The 22,588-nt window shown below is 38.8% G+C and overlaps 1 protein-coding gene across 1 annotated transcript in view; it reads right to left on the bottom strand.

Annotated features, from left to right (window-relative positions):
• The window catches only part of CFAP47 (cilia and flagella associated protein 47), a gene marked incomplete at both ends in the record, with an annotated part of 308,599 nt that overhangs the window by 278,133 nt on the left and 7,878 nt on the right, over positions 1 to 22,588 (bottom strand). Inside the window, 12 exons of the mRNA XM_084279564.1 lie at positions 307 to 496; positions 1,802 to 1,954; positions 2,333 to 2,546; positions 4,523 to 4,715; positions 5,396 to 5,631; positions 7,192 to 7,325; positions 8,219 to 8,379; positions 9,014 to 9,242; positions 11,367 to 11,505; positions 13,494 to 13,609; positions 18,016 to 18,167; positions 21,324 to 21,572. Of these exons, the coding sequence (XP_084135690.1) occupies positions 307 to 496; positions 1,802 to 1,954; positions 2,333 to 2,546; positions 4,523 to 4,715; positions 5,396 to 5,631; positions 7,192 to 7,325; positions 8,219 to 8,379; positions 9,014 to 9,242; positions 11,367 to 11,505; positions 13,494 to 13,609; positions 18,016 to 18,167; positions 21,324 to 21,572 (2,166 nt within the window). The remainder of the gene's footprint in view (positions 1 to 306; positions 497 to 1,801; positions 1,955 to 2,332; positions 2,547 to 4,522; positions 4,716 to 5,395; positions 5,632 to 7,191; positions 7,326 to 8,218; positions 8,380 to 9,013; positions 9,243 to 11,366; positions 11,506 to 13,493; positions 13,610 to 18,015; positions 18,168 to 21,323; positions 21,573 to 22,588) is intronic.

The following is a 22,588-nucleotide window of genomic DNA, read 5'->3' as shown; positions in this document are numbered from 1 at the left end:
TGGGAGAAGGACAGTTACTGACAAGTACGGCAAAAACAAAAGCCCAGGACAAAGTGATGGTGATGACAAAGCTTGGTGATGACACAGAGCACTTTACCGATCTGACAAGGTGGTAGCACTGAACATTGCACCTATGCAAGGACCGAACACACTGGGACCATCCTGGAGACGTGCTGTCCAGCCCCTTTTAGGGGGCATCTCATAATGTGGGAAACTGCCCAGGGCAACTCAGCTCACCAGTGCTGGCTGCTTGGAAGGTAACTCTGACCTGGCCAGAACCAGGACACTACCCAACATTTAACTTACTTCTTTGCCTGAAGGTTTGGAACCAATTGCTGGCAAATTTCGTCTTGTTAATAGGCAATTCTCATCTAAAGGAAGCCTTCTGAACTGTAGCTTCTTCTTAGGAAGGTCTGTGATTGAGATCTTGGGTGAGGTAAGCCCTTCAGCTGGTTTAAGGCCTATGCTCACAGAATTATTATAAATACAAAACTGCCTGTAGGGTAGGGGAGAAAAATAAGATGGAAATTTAGAAGTTTGAGCATTTCGTGTTCTACGTGTTAAACAATTTAAGATTTTTGAACATAGATAAAATGTTTAGACAAGAATTAACATCCATTGTATGTTTGTGGCAATTACTTAGCTAAAGAGGTTGAAAGCACTACGGCCACTAAATATAAATATATTATATAAAATACCTCTTAAAAAACAATTAATTTCTCAAAGACAAGCACTTAAAAATTAGAAAATGCCAGGATTACAAAGGATCCTTTCACTATGTTGCACTGGATCATTTATAGCCTAATTTTCAGCGCAATTAATTTTTCTTGGTCAAAGTTCAACTCCGGTCAATTACATCTGCAACCAAGATTGCTGAAACTTGCAGAGATCTTAAACAGATGTTTCACATGAAGTATTCAGAAAAAAAATATTACTATGTTTGATAATAATAGTGAAATTCATATGATAATTGTGAAATTTCCCTGTTCTTAGCCCTAGAATATATGCGTTATGGTAATTTATAAAACAGTTCACCCACTACATAGTTCCTTTCAAGAAAGCAATATAAAATGTGTATGCATGAAAATAAATCCAGCTCTATGTGCCTTGTCTGAACAAGGTAAATTCAGATTGCAAGAATAATCCAGTGGCATTAATTTTTAAGTAATAGGTCTTGCAAACTTAACACTCTTAAGATATTCCTTCTCTTGCTTGAGAGGCTTTATAGGCTTTTTTTTTTTAATAGAACCTCTAAAAGTAGCAGATCTGTCAGTTCTTCTTTTTCATTATTTGCTCCACAGCATACCAATCAAATACACAAATTTGTTAAGTGAGAATTTACCATAAAATAAGGCTACAAGACCAATATAATGCTTTAATCTTATCTGTTTAATTCCACAAATCAAAGCATAATTTACGTACTGAATCCATCACTTTGGCTAAGATAGACATACTAGTTGGAAACATACACAATTTATTATTTACAAAGAAAAGAGAATCCAACACAATAATTATTTTTTTCCTATTAGCCATAACCAACTCTTCTTAAATATTGGCATCTTTAAGTTCCACGCTTCAGTCCCTGTATTTTATCCAGGACGTGATCTCTACGTGCCAAAATGAACAACTGAGCAAAATAGGTTTTGAATGCCTTATAAATGAAGGCCCCAAGACCATAAACATTTTATCATTGCACATTTTAGTAACACCAATCATACACCTAAATTAAATCTGCATGCATATACATATATTTTTCTTGTAACAAAACCCTAAAATATTTATTGTTTAAGCAAAGTCTTACCTAGCGGCATCTTTCTGTAAACGGTGCTGTCTTGAACTAGAAATGAAGTCTGCATAGTATTTCTTATGTGCTTCTTTTGACAGTCGTTCATAGTCAGTGTAAGAAAACTCTGGATCTATGTAATTATACCTCTCAGTCTTTGTGAAAATAGTCCTAAATATTCAAAGAGAATTGCAGTTTCACTACATGTGTAAAATGATTCTGGGTCTTGCTATAAAAAAGTATTGATTTTGCTGTTTATATATATTTCTTTGTAAGCATTCTTTTTAGTACAGCTGATTATTAATATTTGACATTGTATAGGCAACCATAAAAATGAAATATTGAAACTGTAAATCCCTACATGTGTACTTTTGCGTAAAAGCTACTCAAGAAATTTACATGCAATAAGCTTGAGGCTGAGTAGAGCACAATGAATTTTAAAGAGCTTTTAGCCTAAAAAAGTAAACTGTTACATGAGTAACCAATCTGATCTACCATGCAAATCATACAAATATGTGGTTTTAAATATTACTTACACATCATTCCTACCTGTACTTTTTATTCCATTCACCAGGCCTAATACTGGCTGCGCGGTCATTAGGAAAAGCTACAAGTGCATCATCCTCACAATTCCTGTTAATCCAGTGAGTATGAATTTTTGTTTGGGTTGATTTAAGTATTGCTACGGGTGCTGCATCAGTGCAGTGTCCTGTGCCATCAGCCACAAACTGCCCAGTTGCATTGGAAACCATCGGTGTTATACCTTAAAATTCAAATAAAACGTTACATACACTTATACTTTTTAAACAAAATGCAAAATATTAGAAAAATATTTTGCAATTTATACTGGTTTACCCAGCAGTCCAACAATCAGTCACCCATCCCATTATGTTTTCGTCGGACAAGAGGGAAGAAACCATTCAGACCATACTTTTTTTTTGTGTGTATGTTTTTGGGGGGTTGGGGGTTTTTTTGTGAGATTTTTTTGTGCTGGTGGGGTGCGTTTTTTTGGGTTTGGGGGATTTTTTTAACACAAATAACTTCCAAGCTTACACAATTAAAAAGTGAGCTCAGATCTTTTTTACTCTACTTTTAGAAAACCACAAATAGATTAACATTAAAGAGAAAAATGTCAGAAACCAGGCCATGTGCTTGCACACCCCTCCCTATATTAAGATACATGTTTAAAACAGCACTATAACTAGATCAACTGCCCTTTCCTCCCTTACCTGCAAAATACCTGATACGTTAAACTAAATACATTTGCTTTACCCACATTAGCCTTCCATTACTCTCAAATGGCTACAAACCCCCCTCCTTTCCACCCTCAAAACTAGAGGATTGATTACAACTTCCAGTGCCCAGGGAGACAGAGTTTACAAGAAACCTTATTCCATTCTGTTCCTCCCTTCACTGAATACAGAGAGGCAAGTACACATTCGTCCACAGAGACTGAAAGAAGAGAACAGGAAGATATAGAAACCTTCTATAAAAGGATCCAAAGGGGGGGGGAAGAAAAAAAATCAATCACTTTCCCTCCACATACCAATGAAGCTTAAAAGCCAAACATAGTTTCAGTAGCCTACAGAGCAGAGATACCTCTTTATAAACCTACACATAAGAGCTAATCTATTTGACAGAGCAAACAGTAGACAACAGTGTTTAGAAAAGCTGACAAAAATTAAATACATTAAATCTTTTATCCACAGAAATAATTGTGGTTTTGAAGCAGAAAAAACACAGGAGTTCTGGATTTCAACAATAAAATCCAGAGATTTAAAAACTTCAGTTTCTCATCAAATCTTGATTGCCAAGGACTTGAAACACCTTCCTGAAAATAACAGGAATGTCCAGTGGCTTATCAACCCTTCTGACGCTTGTAGAAAAGACAGCATTTTATCCTGACTTTCTAATCACTTCCTCATTTTACTTCCCACAAAGGTGCCTTTGGAGGAAATAAAGCATACCGCCTTCATGTTTTCATAAGTACATCCTCAAGTGAGCAGCAGTCAAGGAGTATCAAGCTTCCCTCCTAATCCACACACAGAAGCCAGGTGCACCACTACACAAGACAGCCCTGTTGCTCCAGTACTACCTGCAGAAGCTACAAGTTTATTCGATGCCAGAAAAAGCTACACTTTCCCATGACTGGTTTTAAAATCCGGTGACAGGTTTAGTCAAGTCTTTTGCAAAGCGGTTGTTCAAGGGACACATAAGGAACACAAGGACCAAATTAGAGACTGGTTATTGCATATCCTGAAAGATTTTTTTACACTGGCATAGGTTTCATAGAATAAGAACAGTCAATGTATGTATATTAACTGGCAAATTCGTGTGGCAGTGGGAACTTTCAATCAATAAAGAATACCACATTATCATTCCTAACTTCTTTCTCTACTTTACCAGTCTCTCCACAGAATCACTGGGTTGGAAAAGACCTTTGAGATTGAATCCAACCATAAGTCCAACTTACAACTGAAAACATACTAGCACTGTGTTAATGGCATCGCTGCTAAAACCTGTAGGGTTTATTTTCTGATGTATAAAAGTTAAATAAGCATACGATGAAATTTTATGCTCTAATAGTTCAATTTGTTAAAACTCACGGGTATATGTCACACAACTGAGCATTCCCTCAAGACATATTTAAAAAAAAAACCCACAGTAAAAAGTTATTTTCTAAAGTGTTCAAAATACATTGTTAAAACATTTTATCATTTGTCACTTTTAGCATCTTACCAGGATTAATTTTGAATAGAACGTTTTTTCTGTTAGATTTGCACGTGCCAATAAAGCTCAAATATATTTGGTGAAAGGATTTTGTCTTCGAAACCTGTAAATTATTTTTCTCTAGACCTGTACCAATGATATCAATAACTTGCTTCATGTTAAACGTTCCTAGTTGATGTGGAGAAAATGAAAATATCACATCCTGGAAAATAAGATGAGACATATGAGGCAGAAAAGCAAAGACAAATGTTTTGTGTAATTCTCTTTTTGAGGCACTTCTCTCCATATGTACTTCCAAGGTAGGTGTTCAAAACTGGGCTCTTCAAATATGCCAACTGCTACCCATAAATTAGCAGTATATAAAGCTGCTATACATTAGAACACCACAAAGTTGCATTCACTCATTTCTAGGACAAGTTTTTCTCTCTTGAGCCCTGGGTTACAGATTTGTGAAATTATAAATGTCTCCATATTTGTCTTAAATTTGGCAAAGTTTCTTCCATTAAAAAAATGTTAATTGAGTATTTGTAAATTACAGAAAGGAATTAAAATAACCCTGCAAAGGTTTGAGTATAAATCAATCCTCTCAAGTTAGTAAAATATAAGAAATTTAAGGCCAGAAAAAAAGACACAAGAAAAGTTTCTTTAGTACTCCAATTATTTTCCAAGTATAAAGCAAAACTTGTTGCTGCCTTGACTACAGGAAAGAGCCATAAAAGACTCTACAGAAGGAGGGAACAAAAAAAAGATATATGTATAAGTGATATTAAATGTCATGGCTACTGAAATTGTCCTACTTAACTTTCAAGAAATTCCACCACTGACCACAATAAAAAAAAAAACCCTCTTTCTTTTAGATTAAGTCAATATGTAGATAATTACCTTTGTAGATGTTTTTTTAATTTTTCCTTTTTGAGGAGAAACATTGAAGTGAGCAGTCTTGCGGAAGCTGAATGTTACTGGAAGGTACTCTGATTCATTTTTGAGTGTGCACAGGACTTGTACTTGTTCACCCAGGAAACAGTCCATAAACTTAATAACTGGCCCTGGATTAAAAGTTAACATGACAGGAAGCCCAGAACCTGTCAAAGCTAACTCCGTGTGACAAGGATGATTCACTGCACCAAGCATAAGAAAAACAAACAGAGAAACCTCACACATCTATTCACATACAAAGAGGAAGGCATACTGTAGTTGTGTTGGTGCAAAAACAAAACAATACCGTAATACAAAATTATTCTAATGCAATTTTCTACAACTTAACACAGATATGCTTACTGATAATGGTCATTAGATAATGTATTCCCTCATTAAAGAATATGAGTGTGACGAAACATTGACTTGAAAATGCAGAAAACCGGTATTACCAAAGTTCTGATTTTGGGGTTTTTTTTAGTCCTTTAAATATTTACACTAATACTCAGGTCCTAGGTGTTCACTACCAGTCAGCATATTCATGATTCCCTCTGCCTTTTTATTCACTGTTTGAAGACATTTTTTGGTGCTAAAGCATTAAAGATGTAACTTATTGGTTTGGGTTTGCATAGCAAGATTTTGGTAGTGAGGGGTCTGCAGGGGCGGCTTCTGCAAGAAGCTTTTCCTTACGTCTGACAGAGCCAATGTCAGTCGGCTCCAATAGAGACCTACTACTGGCCAAGGCAGAGCCCATCATCCACAGTGGTAGCACCTCTGGGATAGCACAGTTAAGGAGAAAGGAGACCATGGTGAAGCAAGCTGTTCCCCTGCAGCACATGGAGGTTAACAGTGGAGCAGAGATTCCACCTGCAGACCCTGGAGGGCCTCACCACAGAACAAGTGGAGGTACCCAAAGGAAGATGGGTCCCAGTGGGAAGCCAATGCTAGAGCAGGTTCCAAGCAGGACCTGTAGTCCAAGGAGAGAGAAGCTCATGCTGAGCAGGTTTGCTGGGGGAACTGGTGACCCCCTGGGGGACCCACACTGGAGCAGCCTCTTCCTGAAAGACTGCATTTGGTGGAAAGGACCCATAGTGGAGCAGTTCATGAAGAACTGCAACCCATGGGAAGGAGTCATCTTGGAGAAGTTCATGGAGGACTGACTCTCCCTCTCCCTGTGAGATGAACTGCATGCTCAAGCAGAGGAGTGCAAGCAGTCCCTCCGCTGAAACGGAAGGAGCAGCCGAGACTTGTGATGAAGTGACTACAATCCCCATTCACCATGCCTCTTTTGGGGGAGTAGGTAGAGAATTTTGGAGTAAAGTTAAGCCCAGGAAGAAAGGACAGGCGGGGGGAAGGTGTTTTAAGATTTGGTTTATTTCTCATTATCCTACTCTTATCACCCAACCAAAACAATTAGATTTATTTGTTTTTAAAATGCTGAGTCTGTTTTGCCCATGGCAGTAACTGGTGAATGCTCTCTCCCTGTCCTTATAAAGAAAGGCTTCTGGGTTGAGACATCTTCCCTTCCCTGTCCATTTAAGGAGGGTAGTGATAAAGCAGCTTGGTTGGACATCTGGCCTTCAGCCAGGGTCAACTTCCCACAATTACAGTACTTGTACTTATACAGATAAAATAAACATGGGTTTCCCATAAATCTGCTGAGATGAAGAAATCAAAGTATTTTTTTTAAAATAATTAGGATATACAATTTTATAATTCATATATACATTTCTGATGGCTTTTATACACTTCTCATAACCTACTTGTGATTGCTGTGGCACCATCACTGAGGCCTTGCAGATAGTCGTCTTTATTCCCAACCACTTCAAACCTCAGAAACAGAACATAATCTTGTTTCTGCGATGAATCATTCAATCCAAAATCCCTTTTAAATTTTCTGTAAGTCACAAACTCTAATTACAAGATAGGAAAAAAAAAAACCCCAACAAACCAAAAACCCACAAAAACCACACCCCACAACAAATCCCAACCCACAAAAAAAAAAACCAACCAAAATAACTTCTTATTTTTTATTATCCTGTCTGGCTTCTTTGTGGTGGCTTATAGCTCAAACAAATGACCTTTATACTTCCCTTCAGAAAATGGAACATTACCAAATTTAAACTCAACAATATCTGTATGCTTATTATCCTGGTCATTTGGTATCTTTTCCAGTCTACAACAGTTTTCTAAATTAATACTACATGCATAGTAATCAGTTATAATTAGCATTTTAGTAAGGGAAAATAGCAAGAGCACATTTTCTTTTTCCCATCTAAAAAAGAAGTGCTCCTTTATGTTTACTGGGGGTTTTTTGATGGAATGAAAGCTCTCGAAACTGTTTCATTCTTGATGATGAGATAGACATTCTTTCATAATGCTGCACATATACACTTATGAAATAAATCTGTAGTCATTAAAAAGGCACTTAATTTGACACTGTAGTACTCAACAATCTTTAGAGATTCAACATATTTAATGGGAGTTGCAAATAGTTCCCTTGGCAAAATACAATAAAATTATTCTTCATGCAAGACAAGCTTAACCAATTCTTTGTTCAAAGCCACTCTAAACACATTATAAAACGTCTCCCAGATAATCACTTCAGACTCTGCTTTCTCATCTGTAGTCTCATGACAAGCAATTTAACGTATATAAATGCACAGGTCATTCAGAAAAGAATTTGCAGACACATAAAGTTAAAAATATTTTCTCTAAGACGGGTCTTTACAGAACAGTTGAGAGCAATCAGCTTAAGGTTGCATCTTATCTGGGCCACTTTGGACTCACTTTGGACTAAAGCACAACGTAACCAAAGATTTCTCGTAGGGTAGCAAGGTTCCTTGATTGGGGATGCACAAGATCAAGGTGGAAACATCTACATCACTTGTTCTTTTTTTGAAGCTTAAGTCTTGTAAAACAGCATCTGCACTCCTCTGAAGATCTGTCCCCTAAAACACAATCAAAATGTGGAATAGTTCAGCCTCTTCTGCTTCCCCTTTTCTGTTTGGTTGCTTGGGATTTCCCCCTACACATATCGGTCACAACAAGTAGAAAATCATATCACTGACATGGTTACCTATTACTTGACTAATTAACCAATTGTAAACATCAGTTCCATGTTGATGTTTTAAATTCCTTTTTTTGAAGATGACGCCCATTGAGATGATTTCACTGCCTGAGAAAACATACAAAACTATGTATGCTTAACATCTTAGAATACCAACATATACTTCAATAACTCCCATTAAATAAGAAATCCAGTAGATCAAGAAAAACCTCCAAAAAAACCCCCAAAAACCCCACCAAAAAAACAATAAAACAAAGCACAAGCCTAGGGAATTAAGTCAATATTGTTCAGGATGTCACACAGCAAAAAAGAAATACATGAAGAAAACTTAATTCCAAGGTTACATTATAGTAAAAAAATAAAATTGATTGATTTGACATAAATTTCAGAAAGCCTATTGATCAGGAAATAGTATGACATAATAAAAAATGCTAGAAGATTAATGCTGAGAAACAAAAAGCAAAAGCAGAAATTAAAAGTTTTCAACTAAAACAAAACCCAGAACAGTTTCTTACCATCTCTCCTCCAATGGCATCATCTTCCAGTACTGCTACCCAGTCCATACACCCAGGACTTTCATTGTATAGAGATATTTGTTCAGTCTTTGAAGACCCAAAGTAAACTGGTCCAAAGTTAACACATTCCAGTACATTTCCACAAGACACTCCTAGAACTTTAAGAACTTGTTCAACCACAACAGCTTTGATCCATACTTCAGTGCAGCCATGACCTTCCAGCTCCACTCTGTCAGAAAGAGTAGCAAGCAGCAACAGATAATGCAGGAAAGTGTCAGAAATAATTGGTTTGCTTTCTGTTGTAACCTATGCAAACCAGAAACACATCAGAGTGTTTAAATCACCACTTTTCTATAGATAAACGAAGTGGGAGGCAGGGGCAGAGGGCACAGTATGATAACCTTACAGAGTGACAGTATGATAACCTTACAGCCTAACAGGATTATTACCAAATCAGTAAGAAAGACACATTATATGGTGGAGTTCTGGGGAGATTTGAGATCTTCCCCTTTTTTTGATGTTTGAAACAATAAGAATGACATCTCACAAGAATCAGAGATGTCCAGAGATAATACATTGCTCTTATTTCTGAGAATCTTTGTATATCAATTTTCACCTGTAGTTAATAATTATCTCTTAGGCAACTGCAGCTAGAAGTTCATCTGAGTAACCATAAAATAACTGCTGCTGTTCCTGCTTGAATGCTTGATCTTGATAATACCACAAAACACCAAAGGACTGTATAGACATTGTACAAATCTTTGTTATTTGTATTCTACTGGAACAAACATATTTGTTCTCGTTGCACAAAAGAATCATATTCAGTAATATAACTTCTTGTTCTAATAGAATCAACTATCCTTTTGAATAGCCTCTGAGCTGAAAACAGTAGATGAATTTTTAAAAACCTTTGTTTTGAAGAGTCATTTATACGGCTACACAAGGGATCTGGGACCTCGAACTCTCTAAATATCATCTTTCAACTTCTGAAGCATGATTATGGGACTCTCCAAGACAGAAAAGAAATCTCAGAAAAAAAAAAAAAGGTAAATTCCTCTGAAAAGATTTCGCTTGTGCATCAAAGCAAGGCAAATTCACGTAACCAAGATGTTGTCAAAGCTATACATTTTCTCCAATTCAAATTTCCGTCAAATAACCATTGTAGGACTTTCAATATTAACAAATTTAGTTAAATAAATATATACACACGTATCACATTTGTATATTTGTGTAAGGCTTGACAAGGAAGCCTAAGATTTAGTCTAAAGGACATAGCAATGACTAGTAGGAAATGCAAAATTCAGTGACAGAAATATGTAGAATGTAAGGCAGGGAACAGGTAAAGGATGAAATCTGGGCTCTGTGTAAATATGTTCTCTCAGTTTAGTAGATGAACTACCTACTGGACTGCTGAAGAGAGTAGCTGTTTAACCAAGATGGGGTAAAGAATACAGTGGTGAGTAGCCAGGGCAGCACAGGAAAGACACAAAGCATGACACTGCACCAAAAGGATGAAACTCAGTAACCAAAGAAAATATCATATGAAGGATAACTGCAACTGATGAGGCGAAGTACAGATAACTGTATTCCCTGTCACTCTAACAGGATTTTTCTTGTTTAATTTCCTTTTCCAACACGCTACCAGAAGAACAGGAAGAAACGAACTTCGAGGCCTACATCTTAATAATTTCAAAACACAACAGGAAACAATTCCCTGTGCTCCCCACCCTGCGCCCCCGGCCAATAAAACCAGAGACAAAAACAACCCATATCCTATTCACTATAGGATGAAAACAGCATAACAAAGGAGTTTCTAGAACAGTATCTGCTTCCAAATTCTGGCACTTCCTAAAAATTCTGTATCCATCATTTAAAGAGAAAAAAGGTAGAAATTTAAAAATAGTCCATTCTTAAAATAGTTACTGGTTGCCAATACATTCCCTGCATTTAAAATAAGATACACTCAAGGACATCATAATGTTTCTGAGATTCCTAAAAAACAGACCCAAAAGAAAACCAGCAAAGTCACAGAAGCTAAAGAAGTAAGGAACACAATGTGTAAAAGGGAGAAATTCAAAAGCTCCTGGTTAGTTGTATACTGAGAGATGTGCAAACATCCTTTATCATTACAACTTATGAAATATCTTTATCAACACAGCCAGGTACAGAATTTATGCCTCACTGTTCTCAGGAGATAATATACTCATCAAATTAATCTAATAAATATGGGAGACAGCAACTGACACCTAGTAGCTTAACATTTTTAGATAAGCACTCATAATAAAGACTAGAATTAAAAGCAGACAAAAATAATGCAGTGTATAGAGCTGGATATCTTCAGTCATGCACTCACTTTATTAGTTCTTTGATGACCATGGGTACGTCTGTGCAGATATCCACTTTAACCATCTTTACAGAATTCGGCTCTACCTCTCCACTGATAGGGTCTATGTTAAGCAGGACAACCCCATTATATGATATTTTAAATCTACCTAAAAGAAACAGAGTAATAAACAGAATGTTACTCTCAGTTAAAGATTTATAGTCTTCTATTACATATTTGGAATTAGAAGATACATAACAGATATTCACAAGCAGTACATTTCCCATGAAAAAATGAAACAGAGTTAATCTTTTTCAAAACTATTTCTAACTCAGAGTGAATCATTATTTCCAGGGTTTTGTTCAGTATTACACCCACATGTTCAATACCACTTTGCAAGCTGTGATTGTAAGAGAAAAGGTACTTACATTCCAAACAAAAGTGATTATACTATAAAGCCACTCTAAGTAACATTTTGTAAATTACAGGATATTTTATACATGGCTCTAGGCAAGTTAAGTCCATATTGGAAGTAGCAACAGTTTTCAATATTTAGTACATACACAACACAATTTATTGCAGAAAAGAACAGGGAACATTCCTAGGTTATAAAAGTCTTTTAAAAAAAAACCACAAAATCGTTATTAAGCATGTATTTAACATGCAACACGGATTATCTGTCATATCATGGATAGCAAGAAATTGTTTCAAATACAGGAAAAATACAGGGTTTGAGCTGAGGTGATACATAACCTCTGACACGAGATCAGAAGCAGGAACAAAGGACTCCTTTTGCACATAGGATGACATGTGAAACATAATCCCTGAGTCACAGGCCAGCATATTGCACTTCCAGCTGATACACTATATGTGCTGTCTGTTAGTGCAACCTGCTGTGTGAGAATTTACAGAGCCTACAGAAACAGTTTCAGCAGCTCTTCCTCTGGCTGCCTCCAACACAGCGGTCACTAACCACTGCTTTCATCCAGCTCTGCCCAAGCCCAAGCCCACACACCACCATCACGCAGCCTGCATGCACCACACAACAGTGTCTATAACTAGAAACAGTTCCTATACAATATAAGAAACTTCACATAATGTAAGTTAGTTGCAAAGGCATATATACTACAGGTTCTCTCATTTTCTTTGTATCATTCCTCGAAGAAAGAGGTTAGTATGTATGAGTAACAGCAGATTATATAAACTACTTACTACATCTTGAAGTTGAGCTGGCTAGAAAAATAAACAATTTCCCTTTGCTTTTAGGAAAAAAATATTAAAAATCTGTTCTAAGTTGACAGCCATTTGATTTTACTTATTTTTTAATATTGCAAACTATCTCTGTTTCTACAACCATGTATTTTATGTTGGTACAATATTCTTGCAGAAATCTACAAAGCAACTAGTCATACAACCTCAGCCTAAGGCAAATGAAGATACATTGTGATGTAACAAACATCTGGACAAGTGAGGAACAAAAATAATTAATTGTCTTAAAGTTGTCATTTGAAACTCAGCATAGTTGCCACCCTGCTTCCAGAGAAAGGTGTCTGCAGCTTTGTCCAGTGGAAAAGGCAGTCAAATAGATTATTTGGATCATATAAGCATTCCTATGCTCTGTTCTCTGTGTCTCCCACAGTACTCAAAAAGGTCCTGCATGGAAGTTGAAGGATGTGCACGTTTTAAAAGATATATAATTAGAACAGGTATGGCAGCAAGCTAAAGAGCTCTCATTATCTTCTCATAACAAATATGGTTCAATTCTCATCCTAGAGGGCTTCAACTCTGAAAGGACAGGGACCTTGTAGCTCTTTATTGAATAGACAGCTATTGGTGTCACAGAATCACAAGGACAACAAAGCAAAAGCAGATGTGATTTGCTAATACTTATGTTGGGCAGAGTAGACGAATGAGCAATGCTTATTTTTTCATCTTTCAGATACAACTTAGAAGTAGAAAATTACTAAATTCTTTTTTTTTCCCCCTATGCAGAAACTTAGTACTCCCTACAGAAGCAATGGGCCATTTATAGAACCATTAGCATAACCCAGAACTTTAGTTAATTTCTACTTGGCCACTGAAGTGCTAGCATTCATAAAACTACATTTTTCATTAAAATAAATTATTTTTATAATTTAATGAATACTAAATATTTACCTGAAGACGATCCATGGTTAGAAATACTAATCTCTCTACTAATTACTTCACTGTTTGCAATCACTGCGCCAAAATTAATCTCTGGCTCAATTTCCAGACAACAGCATGGAATTAATCTGCAGAGAAAAGACATGGTTATATTTTCCCAAAACTTGAAGATATCTTTGTTCTTTTAGAGAAATTTGATTAAGCACTTCAGTGGAAGTACGTACTCCTTTTCTCCTAGTTCTCCTACCAATATTTATGCAACTCACTTCAGCAGTACAGTAAAAGAGATCTAGATGTCAAGCTGTTTAACTACTGTAACTTTAAAACAATATAGCTTTAAACAATTGGTAGAAATGGAATCTATATATTTCTATTTAATTTTAATTACTTCATTATAGCACAAAGAACTAAATAAAACTATCCTGAGTTAATTGCATCACAAAAGACCAACATTAACAACTGTATTTCATGATCTACAAGCAAAGAAAAAACATACATGCCAGTTGCCATTTTACAGTCTTCCTGGTTTTTAGATACTTTCTGTGGCTCAAACAGAACTTATTATGAGACAGAAATAGAGAACAATGGAAGTTATTTCTATTATCTAAGAACCCCAGCCAGCGTGACAACATCACTGTATCATGATGTGGTGGTTTAGCCCTGGCTGGAGGCCATGTGCCCACCAAGGCCACTCTATCACTCCCCTTTTCAGTTGGACAGGGGAGAACATATATATTGAGAGGCTCGGGAGTCAAGACAAGGACAAGGAGAGATCATTCTGCAATCAGCGTCATGGGGACAACAGACTCAACACAGAATAAAGGAAACAAAACTCTCTGATTTATTACACTGCACACACAGTGACACCAGAGTAGGATAATGAGAAGTGTGACCCGATCTTAAAGCACCTCCCCCCACCCCTCTCTTCTTAGCAAACTTCATGTTAGTCATGATTTCCCTCCCTTCTTTCCCCCCCCCACTGTGGCATGGGGAGGGGCAGGGACTGGGGGAATGGGGGTTTCAGTCAGTTCCTCCCAAGTTGTTTTCCTTCTTAGCTGCGGGGATGGGAAGGGCATTCCTCATACCCTTCCCCTGCTCCAGCATGGGACACAGTCCTTCAGGAACTTCTCCAACATGAGTTCTTTCAGGACTTCAGCTCTTCACCAGCTGGAATGTCTGGAATGTCATGGAATGTCTCAGTCTCTCAGGCCCAGACTGCTCCAGCCTGGTCCTCCATGGGGTCACAAGCATCCCTCCAGCAAACTTGCTCCAGCACGGGTCTCTTCTCACTCATCTCTGTGTCTCTGTCTCTCTCCACGGGCTGCAAGTGCTGGCAGAGGCATACAGGTCACAGCACCTCCTGTGTGTCTCCACCTGCTCCAGCGTGGGGCCTCTCCACAGGCTGCAGGTGGGGTCTCAGCCTTTTCCATGGGCTGCAGGTGGACACCTGCTCCACTATGGGTTTCTCCACAGGCTGATGGGGCATCTTTCTCTCCAGCACCTGGGATGTCTCTTCCTCCTTCCCTGGCCTTGGTGCCTACACAATTTCTTACATCTTCTCACTCCCTTCTCTGGTGGCAAAAAGCAGCTGCTTGAAGGTTTTTTCTCCTAAATGTGATTCCCAGAGGTGCTGTGACCATCGCTGATGGGCTCAGCGTTGGTCAGCAACGGCTCCGGCCTTGACCCGGCTGGTGTTTGCTCTGTTCAGGAAAAAAAAAAAACCAACAGAACAAAAAACAAACCAGGAAACAGCTATGAAGCTTAGAGGAGGCATGAAAAGACTGCATGCATTTCAAGTATCCAGATATTCTTCCAAGAGGTTTTGTTAGAAAAAAAAGAAACACAAGTGTCTCTCCTCTCAAGATTCAAATATATTTAACTTCCCAAGCATGACAATTCAGATTAAAAAGTGAGCATGAAAAGCAGCCAAAGGAGGGAGCCTTGTGGCATCAGGATTGTCCTATTTTGGCTAAAGAATGTGAAATAAGCAGATACATTGTTTCTACACAGGGTCTTGAAGGCCATGGTGCCCTGAGCGAGATTTTTTGCTTGATTATTGGTGAAATTTATTATTAAAAGTTGACACCCATTAATATGACCTTAAACATGTGACTATACTACTTACCTCTCAACTGAAATAATGTTAAACATCACCTCACAGAGGGAAACATCTAAGACCGGAGAACAAAGAATATTGAGGAAAATACTCCTGGAAAGAGAAGAGGCAGTTGACAGGCTGTGCTCCTTCTCCTCCACCCAAGATAGGGACACCTTCTTGGTAAGCATTGGAACACGTCCGGGCCCAGGACAATATATTCATCAATGGCTTGGATGAAAGGACAGTGTACCCTCAGCAAGTCTGCTCATGATACAAACCTGGGAGGAGTGGCTGACGTACCAGAAGGCTATGGTGCCATCCAGCAAGATCTGGACAGGCTGGAGAGTTGGGCAGAGTAATCTTATGAATTTCAACAAGGGCAAGTGTAGAGTTCTGCATCCAGGGAAGAATAACCCCATGCACCAGTACAGGTTAGGGATCAACTGGGAAGCAGCTCTGTAGAAAATGATCTGGGAGTCCTGGTGGACAACATGCTAACCATGAGCTAACAGTGTGCCCTCGTGGCCAAGAAAGCCAATGGCACTTAAATAAAAAAAAAAAAGCCCACACCACAAAAAAAAAAACCAAAACAACCATAATCAACTTCTTCAAAACACATTCCTAAACCTTGAGTCTAAGTATTTTCCATGGCTATCAAGTATTTGCAGAATTAAATCATGACACTTGTATTACTGAACACATCATAAATCCATGGTGCTGTGGAGATTAGGCTAAAACTGCTGTTTGGTCTCCAAAACTTGTATCAGATACACAAGCCACAAGTTAATATGATTAAACACTGGATCTAGTCTCATGAGCCAGGCAAATATGTAACAGCTATTTTACTTGCAAACCAAATAACTGTGACATTAATGTCACTAAAGCACAGTGGAAATAAAATGCTCTTGGCAGCATTTTTTACCAAATAGTTACAAAAAAATGTGTTCCTGTAGCTTGACATATGGGAAACTAACCTTTCCTACACTCTCAGTGAGCCTCGTCCCAGATGAAAAGATTATTTTTAAAGTGAACAGTAGACATGACTGAAGGAATCATACAAATTATTGGCAAGAAGGTTCACTTTTTCTTCTCCATCTCCAAAACACCAGTGCACTTCTCTTTCAATAAAATTATATGGACAAAACATGCAGACCCATATTTTCTACAAATTCAGAGTGAATTACATGAAAGTAACCCATACAGAAATACAAGCTGAACATCAATAAAATTTCAAAGAAAGAACACTGCAAATAAACTTACAGGTAAGGGAGAAGTAGCACACATTTGAAGAGTCCAGTCCAAATAATATCAGCAACTTGTAAATATTTCTTATAAAATAACATTACCTTGGATTATATTTCTTAACTTTCTGAACTTGCTGTCATGTGCTTTAAAAATTAACTCTGTTTTGCAGATGTACAACTCTAAAGTTGTGTACAGGCAGCACACGATCAGGGTGACGTTCACCCAAGACAATGAAAATAAACATTGTAATTGCATTGGCCAAAAATCAGATTTTGTCACTGTTAAGAAATTTTATTTGCATTTCACAAAAATATATAGCAACTGGATGTAAATCTGAGCATAGTCTTAACAATTTTGAAAATCACTTATTCCAATTCTTGATGTCTTAGGAAAAGGAGTAAGTAGTACATAGTAATACTACTGATACATTAGTAGAAGTAACATACTGTTATTAAAAATGTAAAAGAACTTTTAAATAGGAAGTGAAAAAAAAACCTAGATCAGAATTGAATAAGTTCAGGAGAGTGAGGATGGCTGATCTACAAAACAGAGCATTGTAGGTATTTCCTTGAAAATATTTTCAGGTTATTCCATCAAATTAAACACTCTGGCAGACATTTCATAGTAATAATCTAATTTTTATGAAAAAAAAATCTTTTGACTAATATTTCTCAAGCAGTGTTACATGACACACTTTTCTCAAAATGGCTAATGACATTTTAAACTGTGTTTGTATGGAAAAATATATTACATATTTAGTGAAACTAAAGGCACACCATATTTTTTAGAATTAGGCACTGTATGTTTCACTAGTCCAGTTTTGCACATACGGACAATTACTATAAAATCTTTTATGCAAGTGGTTCAGTAAGGAGGGAAGGTATTAACAGTAGAAGTTAACTTTTCTAATGCTGATGCAGAATTAGAAATTATCAATGTTATCACAACCAACTCAGAATAAAGCAAAACCAAAAACCCCAACTCTCTCTAGGATCTTAGATGGCTATCACCCCAATTACCTTCTTGTATCAGTGTTGCTCTGGAAAAAAAAAATCTTATTTTTGTAAGAAAACTTTGTTTTCAATGCAATTGACAGATTAATTACGTGGCTATACATGACATGTTACCAAGCTTTCCACAAGATTAAACTGCAAATATTAATAGCAGCATATCGACTTCTGACAATCATACCCAAACACGGGGATTTCAACTATGTCATCTTCTACTAAAAGTAGTACTCTATCTTGAAGTTCTTCTTTAGTCTTGGGATAATACTCTACAACAGCTGTAACTTGAAGCCCAGATGCAACAGGTTTTTCTGGATTTTTCACAATCAATTTAAACTGTAATTTAAAAACAAACAAACAAATGTTTTTAAGTTGGTTGTTAAATGTTTCTAGATTAGAATACACATTTGTGTGGTTCATTTTCAGAGGAATACACAGATTGATTTAAAATTCACAAGAACTTTGAAATGCACAGGATTTTATAAAATTTCCCCTCCTTTTTACAGTAAAACAGAAAGAATGAATAGTAACCCATCAAATTACACAGAAGAGTCGGTTCAGCAAAATATGATTTCTAGTCTTTCCAAGTGAGCTCTAGCTTTTCCTACTGTTGTAATAAACCTTCCGGAACAACAAAAAGTTAAGGTAGCTATTACTCAATGCAGAATCTTTTGGGAACCTGAGAAAATAAGAGGGATTAAGTCCAAAACAGCAAAAGGAGAGACACCATGAGAGCTTTCTCTAGGTCTGACCAACATTCAGATGATTTCAACAGAATGTCTCACCATACATTAAAAATCTGCTTGAAAGGCCCCTCCGATTTTGAGAGTCAAATGACTTAAAAAGAAAAACAGAACCGGCTGAGAGAAAGCACCTTTTTCCTCTCTCAAAAAATAGTTCTGGATTTGCCTGTAAGCATCTGCTTATATCCAGCACCCTCACACAACAGAATACATTGGTAACCTACAAGCATGTAGTGGGAAATCCAGTACTCCCCATGTTCCTAGGACAGCCTCACAGCAAGGTCTAGAGCTTCTCTGGTGTTTCGGACTCCTTACAACTCACATCAATCTATGCAGAAGATTTCTGCTCTACGGGCACAGTCTAATATTTACTTCTGAAAGACAGTCATCCTAATATTTTATATTTTCTTTTCTAATTTATGGCTGAAATGTGCAAACATACAATTTACTACTTGTTGATTCTGCTGGCTGAGCATCTCCTTCTATTCCTTTATAATCTTCCTACCAGTATAAGCACTCAGCTAAAGGAAATTTGTTATGTAAGATGCATCAAGACTACGGACTTCATTGTGAAAGAAAGTCATGTTTTAATTTTGAAGTGTGTAGAATTTCTCTCTTCCCTAAAGAGAATTAAACACCCACGCATATTCATTCTATACAAGGGAAAAATCACTATATTGAACTAAGAACTTTTAATTAAACCTATGGAGAACTGCTTTGTGAGCTAAATTCCATGAAAGATATTTCTTAGCCATGCACTATGTCAGTTGAAGGAAGGATATTTTTCAGCTCTTGTACTCTGTGAACGTAGTGTCTCAGGAAATTTGACAAGGACTCATACAGTTCACAGCTATGTAATCACAGATAGCAGCACAAGGTCTAGGAAGGAGGAAAGGCAAAACCAATAGACCTATCTAGAACTGCGCATATGAAGTGAAATCTTTTCCCCTAACTGTCATATTGGTCATCCCATGCACAGTAGTATTCAAATATTTGTCAAAGGCATGAGATACTCAGAGGTAAAAAAACTCATAAATTATGACTGAGTAACCTTTTATCTTTTCTAAAATTGAGTCTGTCTTTCCACTTCTGGAGCACATGAAAAATTGATAAGGCTGATGAAAACTAACAAAACAGAATAAGCACAGCCATATCAAATCAAGCACTCTCAATAATTTCCAGCTCATTCCAAAATTCTTCAGTTACACTATAATAAAAATCAAGCTGTCCACATCACATAAATTAGGAAGTCTTAGGAGGGAATAAAATGCACACAGGTCTTGGCCACTCTTGTCCTCAAAAAGAAAGGCTGACTACTCAGATAGTGAAATTATACAAGGTACTTCAATTCTCTGACAATCATTTTCATGATTAACCTGCAATACACTTATGCACAGTTCAAGCTGCTGTTAACACAAAGCAACATCAGCTTCTCTTCAGCCTCCAATGCCAGTTCAATCCTTTGATCCTAATTATAACATAATTACAATATAATAAAGTAGGTAGATGAAAGACTAATGTAAAACTTCTAACCACAGCTGGGTTTTGCTGTGCCCATGCATGTTACCCATCAAGGGCTAGACTGGTTAGAATTTTAAAGATTCATTTGCCTTTAAAACCTACGGCTATGCAATTTCTCCTGAACTAATCAGATGCTATTGACAGTGATCACAGTGTCTTGAAACACTCTCTTGAGTCTCTATTGAGACTCTCTCTTCTGAGAAAGCTATCCACAAGCAAGCACCACAAATGGACTACTCCACTCAAAAGACTTCGATGAATACGATGCAGAAAGGAGGTAAAAGAGCCATCAATCAGCCCTATGGAAATCCAGGCAAAAACAGTTTCAAAAGTTGTGCCCTGAAATTGATTTGGAACACTTCACAGACTTGGTTCTCCCACCACAGCAAAGTGATCCATGTACCACTCCCTGAAATAATAACAAATTCACCGTCTCCTGAAGGGATAAAGCCAGCCAGCACAGCTAAGCCAGATTCGTTACCGACAAGGGACTTGATGTATTAAGACATACAAGAAGCCTAATTTACTTCTACTTCTATGCATTTAACAAACAAGGAAGCTCTCTCCAAATTGCTCACATCCTTCGGAAGGTACAAAACCATGAAGGTTGGGGTTCATTTTGTCCTGAACTACCAGCTTTGCATGAGCAGCCTTATTTAAAGCACCACACAGGAACATTTTCAATTATCATAGAGATAACACCTGTGACAACACATTGTCACAGGAAACAGGTGAGCCAGGAAACAAGCTGCAGTTCCAACAACTTTGGCTCCAAGAACTGCCTCTTACTCTTTCCAGTTTACCCAGTTATTAAACTATTTTAAAATCATTTCCAATTCACCGACACGTTCCAGTCACTCTCAGAAGCTGTTCGGGCACCCTTGGTGCCCCTTGCAGTGGCTCAGCACTGACAAGCCGGACCCACCTAGCTGGGCAAACCTGCCTGCAGACGGTACTCCCGCAAAACTGCGGAAAACACAAGTGACTCCAGCTTTCCCCCTGCCAGTGTCCCGCCTGGCAGGTGCGGGAGGGAGGGAGGGATATAGAGGCCTCCAAGACTCAGGGTGGGGTGTCCCCGCGAGGTGATACCGTTACCCACGCAGCGGTGCGGGAGAGCGGACAGGCACAGAGCCGAGAGGTGGCTTATACACAGAGACGAGACTCAACACCGCCCGGGCCCCGGGGGCAGACACTCCCTGCCGCTTCTTCCTTCCCGCCCACCCCTCACCTGGGGCCGGCGCGGCGGCAGCAGCTGGAGGCGGCAGCTCTCCAGCCGCCGATTCTGGACGCTGAGCGCAGCGCGGTAGCGGCCCCCTGACACGGCGTCCCTGAAGCACAGCTCGGCCGGGGCGATACGCACCCCGGCCACGTCCCGCCACCCAGCCGCCATAGCCGCCGCCGCCGCCGCACCCGGGCGGCCTGGGAACGATCGCTTAGCAACGGACGCAGAACGCTGATTGGAAGCAAAAGAGCGGCGCTTCCAAACCCACCAATCGGAAGAGGAGAGACAGCGTAGGGGCGGGGTGGGGCGACCGGCGCGGCCCGGCCCGGCAGCAAAGCCCGCTGGCTGTGGGGTGCTCCCGGCCCGCGGTGTCGTTGCCCGAAGCGGGGGATGCTTAGCCCGAAGCTGTAGCGTTTCCCTGTGGTCTACCCAGGCTTGAGGCTTGCAGCCTGAGTCTGCCCACTACTGCCTTGGCAGGTGCAGGGGTCTGTAGTAGGCAAGGCCTGTTGGGACAGATGGAGGGCCACCCGATCGGGCAGGAGCTGGAAGGAAACAGCACCCCCTCTTCCCATCCCTTCGGCCTGTGTTTCCCAGTAAAGAGATGCCTGAGCCTATTCCCCCCCCCTCCTGGAGCTCAGGCTTTTCCAGCATGGTCCCTTCTTGTTCACTTGAGGTGTTTTCCCGACCCCAGCACCGCCTTCCAACAACAGCCCCAGACAGCGTAGGGTGTTAGAAACTGGATGCCCTCCTAGCCCTGGGTTTCTTAAAGTGCAGGTGGATTAAATTGGAATAAAAATGGCTTTATTTCTCTTCTAGGCATGCATGTTACTCAGGGACATGGTGTATACAGAACGAAAGAAGGGCACGAATGTGCTTTGTTGGCGGAAAGCTCGGTGCCTGCAGTGCCAGCGACCACGCGAATACCTGCGCCCTTTTACTGAGCGGTGAAAGATGGGCTCCTGTTCTGTATCCCTGTGCCTCCTGATGCTTTAACTGAAGTGGTAAAATGAAGTTGGCAAGAAACCAGCCCTTAGCCAGACTTGAAGGTAGATAAGGGACCTTGTTGTGCTTTTTTTAGTGTAGCAAGGAGGAGGGAACAGCACGCACAGCATGGACACAGAACCTCAAACATCAGTTTTGATTTACCCAAAATGTTTTGCCTTGGATTACTCCATCCCCTGAAAGTGCCTGAGGACTCAAATTATTTATGTCTTAGAAGTCAAATGTGAGTAGCTTCAAACACGGATGGCACAGTTCAGGGGAAAGTACAA

The sequence above is a fragment of the Gallinula chloropus genome (assembly GCF_964237585.1).
Source record: "Gallinula chloropus genome assembly, chromosome: 1".
NCBI classification, from domain to species: domain Eukaryota; kingdom Metazoa; phylum Chordata; class Aves; order Gruiformes; family Rallidae; genus Gallinula; species Gallinula chloropus.
The sequence above is the reverse complement of the archived record's forward strand: the minus strand, read 5'-3'. Positions and strand labels throughout refer to the sequence as shown.